The sequence below is a fragment of the Lynx rufus genome, unplaced genomic scaffold (assembly GCF_022079265.1).
Source record: "Lynx rufus isolate CCGP_SWC_20201006 ecotype Redwood Valley unplaced genomic scaffold, mLynRuf1.p SCAF_9, whole genome shotgun sequence".
NCBI classification, from domain to species: domain Eukaryota; kingdom Metazoa; phylum Chordata; class Mammalia; order Carnivora; family Felidae; genus Lynx; species Lynx rufus.
In genome coordinates, this window is record NW_025814897.1 from 101,003,225 (window position 1) to 101,021,933 (window position 18,709).

An 18,709-nucleotide genomic window follows, 5' to 3' on the forward strand; every position below is an offset into this window, starting at 1 on the left:
AAGGAAATAACTTCATCAGACACTTTCCTGAGAGTAGTATTTTTTTTTTTTTTAAGTTCATTCATTTATTTTTGAGAGAGAGAATCCCATGCAGTCTCCGCACTGTCAGCACACAGCTTGATGTGGGTCTTGAACTCACGAACCATAGATCATGACCTGAGTTGAAACCGAGAGTCAGATACCCAACCGACTGAGCCACCCAGGTGCCCCATCCTGAAAGTTGATTTGGAAGAAGATAAGTTACATTTCAAGTATGTTGGGGAGAAGTAACCTTACCAAGGCAGAGAAACAAACATATAAAGGAAATTTTCTATTTAGTCCATCTGTGCTTTGGAAGCTCACAACTTTCAAGACAGAGTATTGAAGGTATGGATGAGTTTGAGGAGGAACACAATGGGATAAATAAGTCTTCCAAATTATATTTAAATACATCACATTTAAGTTTATATTTTTACTTGCATGTAGTGTCCCTTTCAAAAGTATCTTGACAGGAAAGAGCTAAAGAAAAGATTTTGTTCTTGGAAGTGAAGCCAATGGTAATCTTTTTTTTTCCAGATTTGAAAAAAGAAATCTTCATTTCAATGGAATGAAATTTCAAAGCTGAATGATCGTTGACTTTTCCAGGACAGAAAACAAATTGAATGAAGTCAGTTATTATTTATTTACTATTTCTCTTGTCTATTTCTCTCTCCCTCTTCAGAGTCTGCACTCTGTTAAAAAGACATCAGATTTTCAGTACCTGGATAGTACAGACTTTACTGGGGTTTACAGTCATGATCTGGTCCTACATGAACTGCCTGGTGACATCTTTCCAAAAGATCTCAGAATCCAAAGTGCTTAAACTAAATTTGGATTATTGTAAACATGAACTATTGAGGAATAATACCCCCTTTCATTTATATGTAACCTCGGGGACTTGGGGTCCTCTAACAGATGCTTTTCAGAAGTGGGAGGGAGGGGAGGAAATAGAAATGCAGATATTTAAGTGATTATTTACTATCAAAGACCATTTTATCACTTGTCTGCATTAGTGTGTGCAAAATACTAAATATTGTAAGGGTGTTTTATGGTAATAGCATATTATTTAGAGGCCATAAGTATTTCCTGTTCCTCTTTTCAAGTTGTAATATCTGGGAGAAATTCAGTGAAGGACAACATATTACATATTTATAAAATTATACATTTATATAAATATGTATAACAAATATGTGGTGATAAATAGTTGCATAAAGATGTTCTTTATGGTATGAAAGTGGGTTGTGATTTTATATTTATATTATGATTTTATATTTGTAACCTCCAGCAGCAGTCAAATATATCCAAAATGCCAGGTAATACACCATCAAAACGTGTGCTTGAAGGTTTATTAAATATGAAAAAATAATGAAGTTAATAAAATTGACCCATGTCTTTTCACGTTGTATTCATTGAATTGTCCAAATTACACAGAATCATTTAAATGCTACAAAGGATTGTATCTAAAGGATTGTATCCTTAGTTAGATTCAAGCTTGTATACAAGCTTGTGTACCTTTAGCAAGCTTGTTTGAGACTTAAAATGACCCTATGAAGTTCTCATTATAAATTGAGGAACAAAGTGTTGAAGTGACTTATAAGAAGCGACCCCTAAAATATTCATGATGAAGAATATTTATTTTTCTTAAAATAGTCCATAAAATCACACATCACACCATGAATTAATTCTTTTATTTTTTTGTAGATCAACCACTTCCCACTCAGCCTTCTCCTCTTTCGCGAAATCATGCGGCTGAATAATAATGTGACAGAGTTCATTCTCCTTGGGTTGACCCAGGATCCTGTTAGGAAGAAAATAGTGTTTGTCACTTTCTTGCTTTTCTATTTGGGGACATTGCTGGGTAACTTTCTGATCATTACTACTATCAAGACCAGCCGGGCCCTCGGGAGTCCAATGTACTTTTTCCTTTTCCACTTGTCCTTATCTGATACCTGTTTCTGTAGTTCCGTAGCCCCTAGAATGATTGTGGATGCCTTTTTGAAGAAGAGCACTATCTCTTTCAGTGAGTGCATGATACAGGTCTTCTCATTCCATTTCTTTGGCTGCCTGGAGATCTTCATTCTTATCCTCATGGCCGCTGACCGCTATGTGGCCATCTGTAAGCCCCTGCACTACACAACCATCATGAGTCAACGGGTCTGTGCTGTGCTGGTGGCTATGGCCTGGGTGGGGTCCTGTGTACATTCTTTAGCTCAGATTTTTCTGGCCTTGAGTTTACCCTTCTGTGGTCCCAATGTGATCGATCACTATTTTTGTGACTTGCAGCCATTGTTGAGACTCGCCTGTACAGACACTTACGTAATCAATCTACTCTTGGTGTCCAATAGCGGGGCCATTTGTACCCTGAGTTTTGTCATGCTGATGTGCTCCTATGTTAATATCTTGTATTCTCTGAGAAACCACAGTGCTGAAGGGAGGAGAAAAGCCCTCTCCACCTGTGTCTCCCACATCATTGTGGTCATCTTGTTCTTCGGTCCTTGCATATTTATATACACACGCCCTGCAACCACCTTCCCCATGGATAAGATGATAGCTGTATTTTATACACTTGGAACACCTTTGATCAATCCTCTGATTTACACGCTGAGGAATGCAGAAGTGAAAAACGCCATGAGGAAGTTATGGAAGAAGAAGTTAATCTTAGGTGACAAAAGATGAATGAGATCTTCAAAATGTTCTTCATAGTCTGGATTTGCCTAGAAGTCTACAGAGAATGTTATCTTTTTATTGTGATGTTACCATAATCAGGAGGTATGAGAATTAATTCCTTCAGGAATGAAAATACACACTGGTTAGTGTTGAGTCAGTTTCATGGAGAGGAAGAGACAGCACCAGGTACAAACAACCGTGGAAAGACTCGTGCCTTAGATGTTCAGCTGTGCCTCTGCCTTCTTGACTGCCTAGTATCACTGTAATCTTGATATGGTGCTTTCCATGTCCTTCTTCATGTTGACTTCTGTTTATAGTTACACTTTTATATGCTTATAACCACAGCCTGGAAGGTTTTTTCTGTTTCAATTGGCTCTCTTAATTAAACTGTTGAATCACATAATTTCTGATCATAGACCTTAAACTTGTTTGTTCTTCATGACTAAGCAGAAAGCACCAGATTCAAATAATAATAAAATCTTTGTGTTTTAAGGGATAATCTATAATCTAGGGTAATCTCCCTTCTATTTGGGGGGCGGTTATACATTGAATTCTTCTCCTATTTATCTAGATCCTTCTAGAACAGTGACAGAACACAGTGTGAATATTCACCCTTCTGAAGGAATCTTTTCACCTTAGGAAGGTTCTGATTGTTGGGGTTGTACTCAGATTATTATTCTTTTTGTAAAAACTTTTTGCTTCTAAAATTGTCCCTTCTGATTTATAGAAGCATTAAGTTTTTCTTGAGTCATACAAATTATAATAATTCTTTATACTGCTAAGGTATTATGGTTGTACCATAGGTGTCCCAAATTAAGTAGATATATTCATGTGGGCTAGAAGTAAAGTGTACAAGCAGTTGATGGTTGAAATAGGGAATCTGAATATAATAACTGATAAAGAAAGAATGTCATAACTCAGATGAGTCTCTTTAGGCTTTGAGACAGATATAGCTACATCACAGATATGAATTATTTTAGTGAGTTTTAATATAATCCAAAAATGATGGTAATTTAGAGGGACTGAGATTTTTGGGTGAAAACTGTATGCAGTAGAGAGGGATATTACCATCCGTCACTTTTGTCACCATCTGACAACATTGCAGTATCGAAGTATATGATCACTAAGAATCTTTCCAATTTCAACCTGTTTTCTTATTTGTATTTTTATCCATATAGAAAATTTAACATGAGTATTATTGTTTATTTCAAACATATTTTTATTTATAAACTACTAAATTATGTTAAGATTACTGAATTTGTATTCAATTTGTTGCACCAGGAATGTTAGAACTACTTAGCTTGAGGGGTACCTGGCTGACTCAGTCAGTAGAACATGTGACTCTTGATATCTGACTTGTAAGTTTAAGCCCCATCCTGGGTGTGGAACCTAATTGAAATGAAAAAAAAAAACAATAAAAAAAAGAACTTCTTGGCTTGAAAAAAAGTTATTTATTTCTCTGTGTGGGAATGGAATTCCCTCTGTGAATTCCACAATGAACACTAGTGGCGTATATACATCACTTTTATTTTTCAGATCCAGAGTTTATCCATCTCAAGCAGTTTATCATTGATCGCAGCTGCTGATTTTGCTCTTGGAAGGTTTACACATGAGTAGATTCTAGTTGGCAGAGTTTTAGTTAAAGTCCTGTTCTATTTCAAGGCAAGGAAAATATGAAAAGGGGTGTATGTTGGATCCAATTTAGGTGCCTCCCCAGAGACACTCTATCCAACATGTCTTCTGGACATGCTTCTAATATGGAGGTCCCGTGGCTACCATCACCATATCTCTTGCCAACAGAGTGTATGATCTAATTCCAATTCCGAATTTTGTAATAAAGATGGTGGAATTGCAAAGCTGACGGAGTGTGCAACCTCACCAGGATATTTTTTTAAGTCAGTGTTCTTATGGGGAAAGAGTGGGACTCTGACATCGAAAGTAGACACATTTGTGTGGGGAAAGAGTGAGAACTATGAAGGCATAGATTATCTTTCATCCTCTTGGCTGTCACAAGTAGCCCTGTCTCCCTCAAAAGAGGAGAAACGACACTCTTCTCTAGCCTAGACACCTTGTGATGATCGCATCTGTACAAGTTGTCAAAAAATGATATTTGGTTCCCTCTTGAGCTTCCTTTTATAGTCCTCATTGCTTCCAAACATCTAACCAGCTGCAAGTCACAGGGAAGTCCAAGCAGGAAAATCCAGTCTTGCTCTGGAAGGACATGTCATACATGAGGGCATTATAAGCTTCTATGGTCTCTATGTACACGTGTGACCTACGGGAGCACTTCATGATGGGGAAATGTTATCTAAGAGTGGTGAAACAGAAGTCTGGAGTTGAGGTCTATCCTGATGGGTTTGTTTTTTTTTTTTTTTTTTCCTGCAGACCCACATCATTGGAGATGCTTTGTCAAATAACTATGTTGTTTGTTTTACTCATGGAATTTATTTGTTTGGTCTGTGGAAAAGAACTATAAGATGTAGCTTCTAAAAGCATAAAAGACTTACCTTTTATCCATTTATGTTTTAAATCTTAGGTATTGGCATATCCTCAAAGTTTGTATTAGTCTTGGGTGTGCTAGTTCAGGGGTGAATACGATGGAAACTCAGTTCTTATTCAGGGGGCCCTAATGTAAATTGCGTGAAGAAATTAGATCCCAAAGTTTCTGGGTGGAAAAGTATACCATCGGGAAGTCATCAGTGCGTCCATATTCAACTGGAGATAAACTAAGTCCAACTAAAAGGATTGCAGCTGGACATGGCAACTAAGGGTTGAGCATAGGGTATGTGTGTATGCATGTGTGTGTGATTTTTATGTTTGTGCTTTTAGCATTCTTAGAAGCATCTTTATTACAAGTGCTCTTAAGCACCTCTCCACGTGCGTTGCAGAATGGTATAACTTCTCTTCAGTGATAATACACTGTTCTCGATGCAGCTTGCCACCTAATATTGCACTGTACGTTAACTAAAATTTTGCATACAATCTATCCACTGTACTTCGGGGCATTTATCTCAGAGAAATGAAAACCTATGTTGACACAAAAACTTGTACACAGCTGTTCATAGCGACTCAAAACTGTGGTTTGTGATAACCGAACGGCAAAACAAGCATAATGTGTCCCACAAGAAGTTATGTTGGAGTCTTCATCCCCAGTACCTGAGTGTTACCTTAGTTCGAAGTAGTGTAAGTGCTTGACAATTGGCTTTTTTGATTATGATGATATTAAGCTTTGATTGCTGAGACATCCATTTCGAAGACATCCCATCTGAAATGAACACAATGCCCACCAACTACACAATGAGGTGGAGAGCCAGGCTGCCTGGCCTATGAACTCCTCCTTTGGAAAGCCCTGTGTGGCTTATAACTGACCATTTGAGTGGCCCTGTGTTTTCCTTCCCATACTTTAATCCCACTCTTATGTTTTATTTATTTTTAGAGAGAGAAAGAGCTTGCACAAATGGAGGAGGGGGCAAAGGCAGAGGGAAAGAGAAAAGCTCAAGCAGGTTCCGTGCTCAGTGCAGAGCCTATAACACTGGGCTCTACCCACAATCCTGGGATCGTGACCTGAGCAGAAATCGAGAGTTGGACGCTCAATTGACTGAGCCAACCAGGCAACCTTTTTAAATTTAATTAATTAATTAAAAAAAATTTTCCACTCATGTTTTAAATTTACCAGTAGTGCACCTCCAAACCCTGGGTACTCCACTCTTGACCCCAGTAAAGGCAGAACCTCAGACTAGCAAGCTCTTTCTGCCTCTCTCTCTGTCTCTGTACCTGTAACCAAACTGTGTGGCCCCAGGTATTGCAGGATTTTTTACCTCGGTACCCAGGATTCGTTGTCTTGCTGCTTCGAAGAATGAAAATGAGCAGCAGGCAAAAGTTTATTAGAGTATAAGATGAGAAAGGAAGAATAGTATGAACACTCTCTTTGCAGAGAGGGACATCTGAAAGTGAATGCTTGCGACTATAGGGAAGGGTCTTTGTTTTACACATTTTTGGTCCCCCTCTCCCCCGCCCAGACCCCTGCTTCATTCTCCTTTGTTTCCTCTCAGGTCCTGCCCCTATTGTCTAGGTAACTCTAAATGTCTCGTTATCCCATTTTGATTGGCTCGTTTCCATTGTACAAGGGGTGGTCTAGGGCCATATCATTCCTTGTGGGTCTTACATTTTATTGTCTACTACTCATTTTTAGTTAGGTCTTTTGTCAAATTCCTGAGGGAAACCTGAGTGGGAGTTGGTGGTGTCTTACATTTTAAAGAGGAACCTTGTGCTCGAGGGAGTTGGCTGTGGTCAGAGGCTCCCAGCATTGTTCCCAAATATGTATTTTTCCCCACCCAGGGACCTCAAGTCCTACCCTTTCCCTCTCTGCCTATTTTATCCTCTCTTTTCACCATCATGCAGGTATGTGATGTACCCTCTGTGACTTGTGAGCAATAGACCTTGTCTTGTCAAGGTCCCCTCATTATTATTGCAAGTGAAAAGAGTAGGACACCTGAAAAAGTACACAGGCCTTTATTTGAGGTCTCAGAATTGCAATTTGGTTAGTACAGATTTTGGTGGAACCAGGAAAAGTGGGGGAGGGGGGAAGCAAGAGGTTTTTATGAGAAAGAAGGAGGGACTAATCACATGATTTAGATAAAAAAACAGGAGGGAAAAAAATGATGCTGAGGTGGAACAGCTTTTGATTACTATCTAATTGATGATTCTACTGATGGTGGCAAACAAAACTATTCCCGCTATGCTGTAGTTAATTTTCCTGTTCTCATAAACTTGCCAACAGTTTTATAGTCTGAGTGACAGTTGTTTTGTTGGATTTTACGAGCAACTACATGTAAAACAATGACTGCGATGGCCCAGTTTAAGAGTTAATTAGTTAGAAAGGAAAATGGAACTTCAAAATGGAGTCTCTGGTGTCCAGAAATTTCCTAGCTTGCAGTCAGGGCGGGGGTGGGGGTGGGGGGTGACTCTCAGTTTCCAGAGGTCTCTGCATGTGCTCCCTCTGTCTTCAAAGACAGGAATGGTGCATTTTTTTCCGAGTGTACTTTGAATCTTTTTAACTTACTCTTCCGTTGCCAGTCAGGAAAAGTTCTCTGTTTGTAAAGAACTTTAGGGATTAGATCAGATCCAAACATATAACTAAAAGTCAACTTATCAATAATCTTAATTACATTTTTGAAATCCCTTTTGACATGTAATTCAACATTTAACATTTAATCTGTGCCGTATCACCACATTTATAATCCCAGGGGATAGGGCAGGAGATCCTGAGGGGCATTTTGGAATTATGTCTGTCACAGTGGTGAAGGAGTTTTGAAAAAATTACAGCTTTAACCCAAGAGTCAGAGAATGTATAACTCAATATCTCCAAGCTGGGGATGGTGTTCCCATATCTATTAAATATGCCACCTTTACACCCTCCTCCAAATGTTATCCCTGAGAAAAATATGACATTTTCTTAGGTGTGGAATAGTCTTGGAGAAAATATAGGTAACATTTTATATCAACTTAATCATTGAATCCCACTAAGTATATGATCTTCATCAAATATCTTACACCGTCAATTCAGCTATAGCAAGCTGGCTACATGCGTGAACACGTCAACTCCATGGACAAGTGCTGGAAGCAGGAACTGAAATTTCATTATCACAGAGTTTTGCTCATTGAGCTATTTGTCTTGTTTCATCCTTAAATGTCAATGCCTTCACTCTAAAGATTGTGATCTGAATGCTTTGTCCCGTAGATATTTCCAAGTTTCTTCAGAAATTGCATCAGAAAGTTTCTAATAATAATAATGAATAAATAAATGATTATAATAATAACAGTGAATACATGTTACTTAGGTATGGTAAAATAATTGTACTTATAGGTGAAGAACCTAAATTCCAGCGAGATAAGTGTCTTACCCAAAATCATAGCCGGTCAAAGACACACCTGGGATTCAAATTCAGACCCTCAGACTTCAATGTCTGAAATGGTAAACATGAAATCATCCCGGACATCTGATAAATGCATCTCACATAAAGTGGGCTCTTCTTCTAAATACTTAAGATGCATATCTGACTAGGGACACCTGGGTGGCTCAGATGGTTGAGTATCCGACTTCGGCTCAGGTCATGATCTCGCGGAGTTCAAGCCCTACATTCGGCTCTGTGCTGATGGCTCAGAACCTATAGCCTACCTCGGATCCTGTGTCTCCCTCTATCTCTGCCCCTCCCCCACTCATGCGTTGTCTCTCTCTCTCTCAAAAATAAAAATTAAAACAAAATTTGCAAAAAAGATGCATATATGATTGGGTTTTGACATTGTTACTACGGTGCATCCTTCAGCCATCTTCCTGTTACCATTTCCATGCACAAATGCATGTGCACACGCATGTGGACACATAAGGATAACTGTTCCTCCTTGCAATGTTTCTATCAAAAGCACAACAATTAAATTGTTTAGGTAGTGAAACACAATTATAAGTGTAGATCAATAAATTAAAAACAAATCCTTGAAATTTTGTTACTTTGCCATCATCAAATAATCAAACATTATATAGATATAAACATTATCTTATTTATTTTGTTGGTGCAATTGAGGCTCCACGATGAGTGGACTGTACTAGTTGGGGAAACAAAGTATGACTCCTAACTACACAATTGAAAATGTAAGTGTAATTTTGAACTTTGCAGGATATTATTTTATTATTTTAATAAAAATCGAGAAATATTAAATAAGTACTTGGTCTGTGTAAAGTGTGGTAGTACTGTTCACGGCCATTGTAGGGTTAGTAAAACATCTTAGCCAAGGTCAAATTCTACTATGCTAGTTACTAGCTGCCTAGCCTTTTCAATGATCTCTTGTGGCTTTGTGGAAACATTAATAATATCATCCCATAGGGTCATTACGTGCATTAAATTTTAAAAATCCCTTTTAAGCCCTTAGCACAATTACTAGCATATTGTAATGACTGTAATCAATTATTGCTATTATACTTCATCATTAAAATTTAAATTATTAAGTACAATATGGGAAAGAATAGGCTCTATTTTCATTGAGTTAATAGTCTGTTGAAAAGATGACAGAAGAACACTAATATTTAAAGGATAGGCACAAAACTCCAAAACATAATAAAAAAACCTCAGACTACCCATGAAAAGGGAATCAAATGATCTCGTGAAATGAGGTATTGGGAGTTTTATGGGATGACTTGGGGGATGGAATTAGATGGAGGAAAGGTGATACAATGAGGATAAGTTTTGTGGGAATGGGGACATTTATGTTTGACTGTAATCATTTTAAGGGAACGCTGACTGCCTTCAGTATTGATTTTTATTTATTTTTAAATTTTTTTTAATGAAATTTATTGTCAAATTGGTTTCCATACAACACCCAGTGCTCATCCCAACAGGTGCCCTCCTCAATGTCCATCACCCACTTTCCCCTCCCTCCCACCCCCCATCAACCCTCAGTTTATTCTCAGGTTTTAAGAGTCTCTCATGGTTTGCCTCCTTCCCTCTCTGTAACTGTTTTTTTCCCCTTCCCCTCCCCCATGGTCTTCTGTTAAGTTTCTCAGGATCCGCATAAGAGTGAAACCATATGGTATCTGTCTTTCTCTGTATGGCTTATTTCACTTAGCATCACACTCTCCAGTTCCATCCACGTTGCTACAAAAGGCCATATTTCATTCTTTCTCATTGTCAAGTAGTATTCCATTGTGTACATAAACCACAATTTCTTTATCCCTTCAGTATTAATAAATAATTGGCCTTCGTAAAAGAAACAGTGGAAGACCCTCAATAAATATAATGAATGCATTAGGGTTTATTCCTTGCATAGAAATAATAAGGCTACTCTAAAAACTTTTAGGTCACCCACCATAAAAGCTACGTTTGATGTTTAGCGTCACATATTTGAGGAAATCTAGAAGACATCTATTATAGAAAGCACCTTGGGAAAGCCAAAGCAATAGCAGATTAAAATCACCAGAGTTTATTTTTAGCAGTCTTGTCCAAGAATTCCCATAAGGATTGCCATCAACACTGCACCGACGTCCCTCCAGTGCCTTTAAATACTCTTCCTGATTCTTCCCCTGCAACTTCTCCAAGAGTCTCCAAGCCCAGTGCATCTAGGGAAGTAGACCTTGCTGCTCATTACCACATGGAAGGGCAAAACGACAAGACAGAAAGGCCCAGATGCATTTGGAATTTTCCTTCCAGTTTTGGGATATAATTCTCATTCTTGTTCTGACATACAGTTAGTTTTTAAGATGTATATTCATTTTATTTTTAATTTTTTTAACATTTATTTATTACTGAGAGAAAGAGAGAGAGAGACAGAGCACGAGCAGGGGAGGTACAGAGAGAGGGGGACACACAGAATCTGAAACAAGCTCCAGGCTCTGAGTTGTCAGCACAGAGTCCGTCGCGGGGCTCGAACTCACGAATCCTGAGATCACGACCTGAGCCGAAGTCTGGCGCTTAACTGATAGAGCCACCCAGCCATCCCTAAGATGTATTTTTATTTTAAATGTAATTTGAAAACTACCTACAAAGCATGAGACTTTTTTCTCATTGCTTTTTTTGTTCCTGAGATCTACTTATTCTCTGGATTTAGAAGAGATTTTTTTTTTCATCTGCTGTCATGAGTTCAAGAAGACAAGGATATATCCCTTTAAATATTAATTGGAATTGGCTGATACTAAATATGTGAGTTCTCTTTTTGTCTGTTTCCATCTTTTCTTTTTTCTTCCCTTTTCTATTTTTGCATGCCTGAGCCTCTGTCATTTCTCTGAACACATCTAGGATCATCTATACTAATCTGCTTGTTTTCTAAAGTAGTTACAATTTTTTTTTTTTGCATGAATAGTATTCTAAAATATCTTCCTGGTAAGGATTTATTTTACAACCTTTTAGGCTCCTACTTTATGTAACAATTTTTCATTTTAATAGTTTACAAAACAATTTTAAAAGGTCTGTTCTAACAGAAAATGAAAACTAGGAAGGCTATTTTGAAATCTTGGTTTCAAACTTGAAACTGTTAAGCTGCCAGGTCAGGGGGTTAAGAGAAATGGTGGAATGCTGTGTGCTCTACTTTGGATAGAAAAGCAATGATAAAAAAAAAAAAACAAAAAAAAAAAACAAAAAAAAAACAAACATAAAAGTTTGGAAAAAATCAAATAATTGGATCAGTTAAAAAAAGAGAATAAAGATAGTAAGAAAATGATGGAAAATTCATGGATAATTTTGATAAACTGGTAAATGAGCTAGTAAAGCACTAAAGAATTAGTTCTTTGCAGCTGGAAGAATCCATGAAAATTACTATTCCTTATTTTCATAAGAGGAAATACATACCCAAAGAATCTGAGGAACTTGTTCCTAAATCACATAAGCAGGGAGTGGCAGATCAGGACAAGAACCTCCAGTTTTTGCCCTACTGTGCCACAGGTCTGTAATACTGGGCAATAATCCCTGATATTTGAAATGAATAGGGGTGGTATGGAAGAAAATTTCAGTGATCACACTTAGGGAAGTTCCAATTATTAAACTGATGAATGTTTCTGTAACAAAGATAGATCATATATATATCATTAAAATTAAAAAAAATTAACATTTATTCATTTTTGAGAGTGAGAGAGACAGAGCATGAGCAGGGGAGGTTAAGAGAGAGAAGGAGACACAGAATCTGAAGCAGTCTCCAGGCTCTGAGCTGTCAGCACAGAGCTCGAGGCGGGGCTCGAACCCACAAACCAGCAAGATCATGACCTGAGCCGAAGTCAGATAGATGCTCAACTGACTGAGCCACCCAGGTGCCCCTAGTATTAAAATTAAAAAAAAAAAAAAATCATGCAGAAAAGTATTAAATGACCTAAGTAAAATAGAGGGATAAAAGAATTATTTTCTTGAAGTGTTTGATTCACTTATTCTAAATAATAAGAGATTATCTTTTGTAGGATATTGGACGTCTTCATGAATAAATTTTTACTTTGATATTGTAGGATATTGGACGTCTTTTTTTTTTAATTTTTTTTTAACGTTTATTTATTTTTGAGACAGAGACAGAGCATGAACGGGGGAGGGGCAGAGAGAGAGGGAGACACAGAACTGGAAGCAGGCTCCAGGCTCTGAGCCATCAGCCCAGAGCCCGAGGCGGGGCTCGAACTCACGGAGTGTGAGATCGTGACCTGAGCTGAAGTCGGACGCTTAACCGACTGAGCCACCCAGGCGCCCCTGGACGTCTTCATGAATAAATTTTTACTTTGATTTCCGTTCTCCTATCTGTGAAATGGGAAATCTTATTAAGCTACTCCAAGTCTTAGTCATTCGTTTGGGATTTTCAGTAACGGTTAGTTGTCAAAACTTCTGTAGAAATCTATATTCAGTGGCATGTTAAACTCATTGAGGAAAAATTATTCCCAGAGCTCCCCTTGTCTTACGAATGGTGAAGGATTTATAGAATATTAGTGCTTTTAAAATTAATAATAAATTAATATGTAGTTAATTCTTACAATATTAGATGTACATATCTGTACCTAAAGGTTTTATATGACTTTATTATTTCGATTCTCCCCAAAATCTAATGTGGTGGGTACTATTATTATCATTGTTTTACAGATGAAGAAAACAAGGCTCAGTGGATGTGTAACTTGCCTAAGACCATTCAGGTTTAGTGGACTGTATGCCGGAACGCATCCAGCCTAATTCAAGCACTTTCTCCCTCTATAAGCTGTCTCTCTTGCAAATACAATTGCCAATTTTATTTTAGGAACTAGCCAGTCAGTCTTGTATCCTAAGAAATATTTTCTGTGAGACTAAGGACACCAAGATGATCCTGGCAGTCAAAGGTTGAGTGTTTTTTTTATTCCCCTTTTAGAGGTTGGGGTAAGGTGGAGTGAACATCAGTGTCCTGACTGTCCTTTTTAGGATGTTGTCTGGTGTAGATTTTCTTAATGAACTTGTTGCACCAGAGGCGAAGATTTCAGGTAAGCAGAAATTTTAAATATTGTGGCATTTCTATTGAGTACACACATATTGAAGGCTGTTAACCTTTTGTGCGGTAAATCCTGATTATTCGGCAATCTCTGTTGCAGACTTATTGTTTCCTTTTGTTAAAACCAAAATAAAAGCTGGTGTTCGTGCAACAAAACAAGGAGCCATGAGAAAAGAGCAAACTATGAACTTGAATCTTCAACGGTAACAGCGATAGAGTTAGCAAATCGTCTTGAAATGTCTTTAAATTTTATCAGGATTGTAACAGTATAAGTAGATGTTCTAATGCTGAGATAAAGACAAAATCCAGATATAGGTGTAAAAGAGATGCAGATATTAGTGTGAATGTAGGTGCAGTTGTAGATGTGTTTCCTGTTTCCTTATATCAAATATCTCCTCATGGAGGAGTATGGAAGTTGGGTACCTATGTATCCATCTAGTTATATTTACATTTTTTTAATGACAATTAATGCGTAAAATGCTTGAGGAGGAGTGTTTATGTCTACACTTGCTAAAGTCATTGAGGAAACAATGCAGTAATAAGTGATGAGTCATAAATTTACTGAATTCTGGTAAAGGTTTAATTTTTGTTTAATTTCATTCATTATGTATTGTGTTCTTCTTAAACCATATTATACAATGATGAGTTTTTTTAAATATTTATTTATTTTTTTAGGGATTGTGCAAGTTGGGGAGGGGCAGACAGAGGGGGGCAGAGGTTCTGAAGCAGGCTCTGCACTGCCCGGATGACATCAGGGAGCCTGATGAACCGGGAGATCATGACCTGAGCTGAAGTCAGACGCTCAACCAACTGAGCCACCAAGGTGCCCGTAAAATGATGAGTTTTAAAATTAACTTAAATTACAGAAGTAATAATGAAATATTATCTCGTTAATAAAGAAATTAAAACATTGTATAATACTGAAATCCCCTTTGGCCATCACCCCCTTATTTCTGAAAAGTAAATCTTTCCTTCCACACTTTTTCCTATTAATTTATAAGCACTCCCCCTCCTCCCCCCTCCTCCTCCTCCCCCCTCCTCCTCCTTCCCCCCTTCTTTTCCCCCTCCTTTTCCCCCTCCTCCTCCTCCTCCTCCTCCTTCTTCTTAACATGCATGTTATCATACTGTGATTATTTTTGTGCACCTGATTATGTTTTCCACTTAAAAATATATCTTAGTGATTTGTATCATGGTAGATGTCTCCTAGGGATCAAAATTTAAGCTTGTCTAGTTCTCCATAACAAGAAGATACCACTCCTTATTTCCATTCTATTACCAGGTTTTAGATCACATCTACTTTCCAAATTTAAATGTCTGCAAAGAATGCCCTTTTCTATGCTTTCTGGGGTAGTTTTGCTGGGTCCTTCATCAAAATTTTACATGGACAGCCTTTTGAATTTTATCTTTTATGAAGTTGATGAGTGGGAATATAGTATCTCATTCTTGCTTAATCTGTATTTTCCTGATTCTAATGAGGTTGAATATTTTTATATACACTTTTGGCCAGCAGTAATTTCCTTTCTGTGTATTGCCTTGTCAAACATTTTGCTCTTTTAGAGAAAAATAGAGAAAATTGGCCTACTTATCTTTATATGATTGATTCGCAAAATTTATAAATATTTACTCCCATTGGCCACTTTTAAAAATATTTGGTTTATAGGAAGTTTTGTCATATAGAAATTTTAAGTAGATTTTATTTTTTAAATAAGTTTTCTTTTTGTGCTTTGCTTAAAAACTGTTCCTACATAAGCTATAAACCCATTCTAATTATTTCTCAAATATTTTTCCTAGTTTTGTTTGATACATTTGTATCTTTCAACCACATGAATTATAGTTTTTTGTGCCTTGTGAGATATATATATTTTTTTCAGAGGGAGAGTCAACGTCCGAACATCAGTTACTAAAATTCACATCATTTTGAATTCTCTGGAGTTCATATCAATTTGAAATTTCAACTTACATATAGATTAAATTCCAGTATATATGTGTTTATTTATTGACTGTGTTCAAGTTCAGCAATATGTCTCTACCTACAACTTTTTAATTGCCATAGTTTTATAATATATGTCAATTCTGAAAAGTATGTCTATTCTTTTTGCTCTTTTTAAAAAAATTAACGTACTTACTCTGGATGTTAACTCTTTCTGAATTTTGAAATCAGTTTTTCATGAAAAATTTTGTCAGAATTTTTGTTCCCCTTATTGAGTGTATTGATTAAGTTGGGAAGAATTGACATCTTTCCTATATTGATCTTCCCTAACCATAAACATGGTATAATCTTTTAACTTGTTTCAATCCTTTTATATCTTTTAATACCATTATGTACTCAATAAGGAAATTCTCTGCTTAAAAATCTTTTTTCATGCTTATTATTTACTTTTGAGAGACAGAGTGTGAGCCGAGGAGGGGCAGAGAGAGAGGGAGACACAGAATCCGAAGCAGAGGCTCCAGGCTCTGAGCTGTCAGCACAGAGCCACATGTGGGGGCTCGAACCCACTAACAGCGAGATCATGACCTGAGCCAAAATCGGAAACTTAACGGACTGAGTCACTCAGGCACCCCAGAAATTCTTTTTTTCGAGAAAGAATAGATAGCTTACAGATAAAATAATCGTTCACCACTTATTTTAAACCAATCACACCATAGCCCAGAAACACACGATTTTGCTTGTGTGGTGGTGATGTTTCCAGATATTTTTGCAAGAAATTGGACCATAGGGTGTTAATTTGGGGTTCATGAGTGGAATTCAATCCGAAAGTCCACAAACTCCCTAAAATCCTATTACAAATCTCTTTGTGGGGTGTTTGTGTGGCTCAGTCAATTAAAAATCTGACTCTTTATTTCAGTTCAGGTCATGACCTCCTGGTTGTGAGATCAAGCTTTGCATCAAGCTCCATGCTCGGCATGGAACCTGCCTTGGATTTTTTGTCCCCTTTTCCCTCTTCTCCCCCTCCTCAAAAAAAAAAAAAATCTCTTTTTATGCCAAATGTACATTTTTCTAAAGTAATCTCATAAGAACTCACAGAAAGTAAAAGGCATTGCTCCATGACCATTATAACCCTTCATAAACAGGCTGACACCTTTTATCAGTGTGGAGGTGTAGGTTTTGTAAAAGTGAGCACTGAGTGTAGCAGTTTTGTGATACTTTTAGATAAAGTTGCCAAAAGGAAGTAAGAGCGTAACACTTTGCACCAGAGCAACATGTCCTTTTTAACTAACATATTTCAGGACTGGGGCCTGTGAGCCTGTGAAGGAAAGAAAGCGGTTCAATTCAAAGAGATACAAAGTAGTAGAACAGATCTAGTGAAAAAGAATCTCTGGATGCAATTTGGCCCTCCAAGGCAACTGTCCTACTGGGAAGCCCCAGAAAGCGTGAAACAGTGAAACAAAAACAGTGAGAACTCCTGGGTTAGACTGGAGAGTAAACTGGGAAATGAGGTCAATTTCAGGAAGCCAGAAATATACCAGAACCCCATGCAATGGAGCAATCCTTTTCCCCAAAGATCTCATCGTGGCTCTTTCCCTCCCTCCGTTTTTACAAAAGTTCATGGAAAGGTTCTAAAGGCACTTTCTGAAATTGTCACCTAGAGGTCTGATATTTAAAATTATGAGCTCATCGATGTCTAATGATGTTACTGAACTTTAAGGATTTAGCACAGAGTTAGTCACCGGGAAGGGCTGAGAATGATAGGACCACCCTTGAAGAACAGATAACCTCAGTGCTGTTTTTATACACACCGGAGATTCAAAAATCACTCTTGAAAATATAATGCAGAAATTGCATCTCAAAGTTTGACCTAAAAAAGAACATTCATCTTGTCCTCATTCATCATGTTGCTCATAGTAAGTGTGAAACTTTGGGAATTATTATAATTTCAATTAGTTATCTGTGCTATTATTGTTAGTATATGTCTACTCTAATGAACTGCATCCACTTGTGGATAGAGATTGCATGTACTTTATACACTGCTCGACCCTTAGCACTAATTAGAGTGTATCATCATAAATAATCTGTACATATTTATTGAATAAATGGATGACTTTTAAAATAAACCAGTAATTTTAAAAAGTTGGATGTTTCAAGTATGTTAACTTTCCCCTCTAAATGATAAAACCCACAGGAGCAATGGGACATGAAAACATCACAGAATTTATCCTCCTGGGACTTTTCAGTGATGAGGATGCAAAGATTGCCTGCTTTGTGCTGTTCTCGCTTTGCTATATTGCAATTCTCTCCGGAAACCTGCTCGTTCTTCTCACCATCAGGGGCAGCCGCCTCAGTGAACAGCCCATGTACTTTTTCCTGAGCTACCTGTCTTTCATGGATGTCTGCTTCACGTCCACAGTGGCCCCCAAACTGATCACAGATCTGCTGGCCCAGCGGAAGACTATCTCTTACAACAGCTGCATGGCCCAGATGTTTTATGCCCACTTCTTTGGTGCCACTGAGATCTTCATCTTGGTGGCCATGGCCTATGACCGTTATGCAGCCATCTGCAGACCCCTTCACTATATGGTCATCATGAGCAGACCAGTGTGCTATATCATTGTGATGGCCTCGATTATCGGAGCATTCATCCATTCAATCCTCCACGTATTGATTATTGTCGAACTTCCCTTCTGTGGCCCCAATCGGATAGACCACTATTTCTGTGATGTTTTCCCCTTGCTGAAGCTGGCTTGCATGGACACTAGCCTGTTGGTTATTGCGATCATTACCACCACAGGAGTGATGTCCATTTTGACCTTTGTTGCCTTGGTAATTTCTTACCTCATCATCCTGTCCACCCTGAGGACCCGCTCCTCCCAGGGCCGCCGCAAAGCCCTCTCTACCTGCAGCTCTCACGTCACTGTCGTGTTCCTGTTCTTCCTGCCCCTCATCTTCACGTATGTCCCCGTGGCTGATTCTGTCAGTAACGACAAGGTTTTTGCCCTGTTTTACACCATGATTGCTCCCATGTTCAACCCTCTCATCTACACGCTGAGAAACACAGACATGAAGAACGCCATGAGGAAAGTGTGGTGTTGGCGCAAACGGTCTGAAGGGAAATGA

At 37.9% G+C, this 18,709-nt stretch overlaps 2 protein-coding genes across 2 annotated transcripts; both read left to right on the forward strand.

The window, feature by feature from the left end:
- Positions 1–1,761: 1,761 nt before the first annotated feature.
- LOC124505631 (olfactory receptor 4C16-like) lies at positions 1,762–2,694 on the forward strand. The gene has a single exon (XM_047071624.1). It carries the CDS (start codon positions 1,762–1,764, stop codon positions 2,692–2,694), a length of 933 nt encoding a protein of 310 aa, XP_046927580.1.
- A 15,088-nt stretch (positions 2,695–17,782) lies between these two features.
- Positions 17,783–18,709, forward strand: LOC124504586 (olfactory receptor 4P4-like). The gene has a single exon (XM_047070021.1). The coding sequence runs from the start codon at positions 17,783–17,785 to the stop codon at positions 18,707–18,709; it is 927 nt and encodes a 308-aa protein (XP_046925977.1).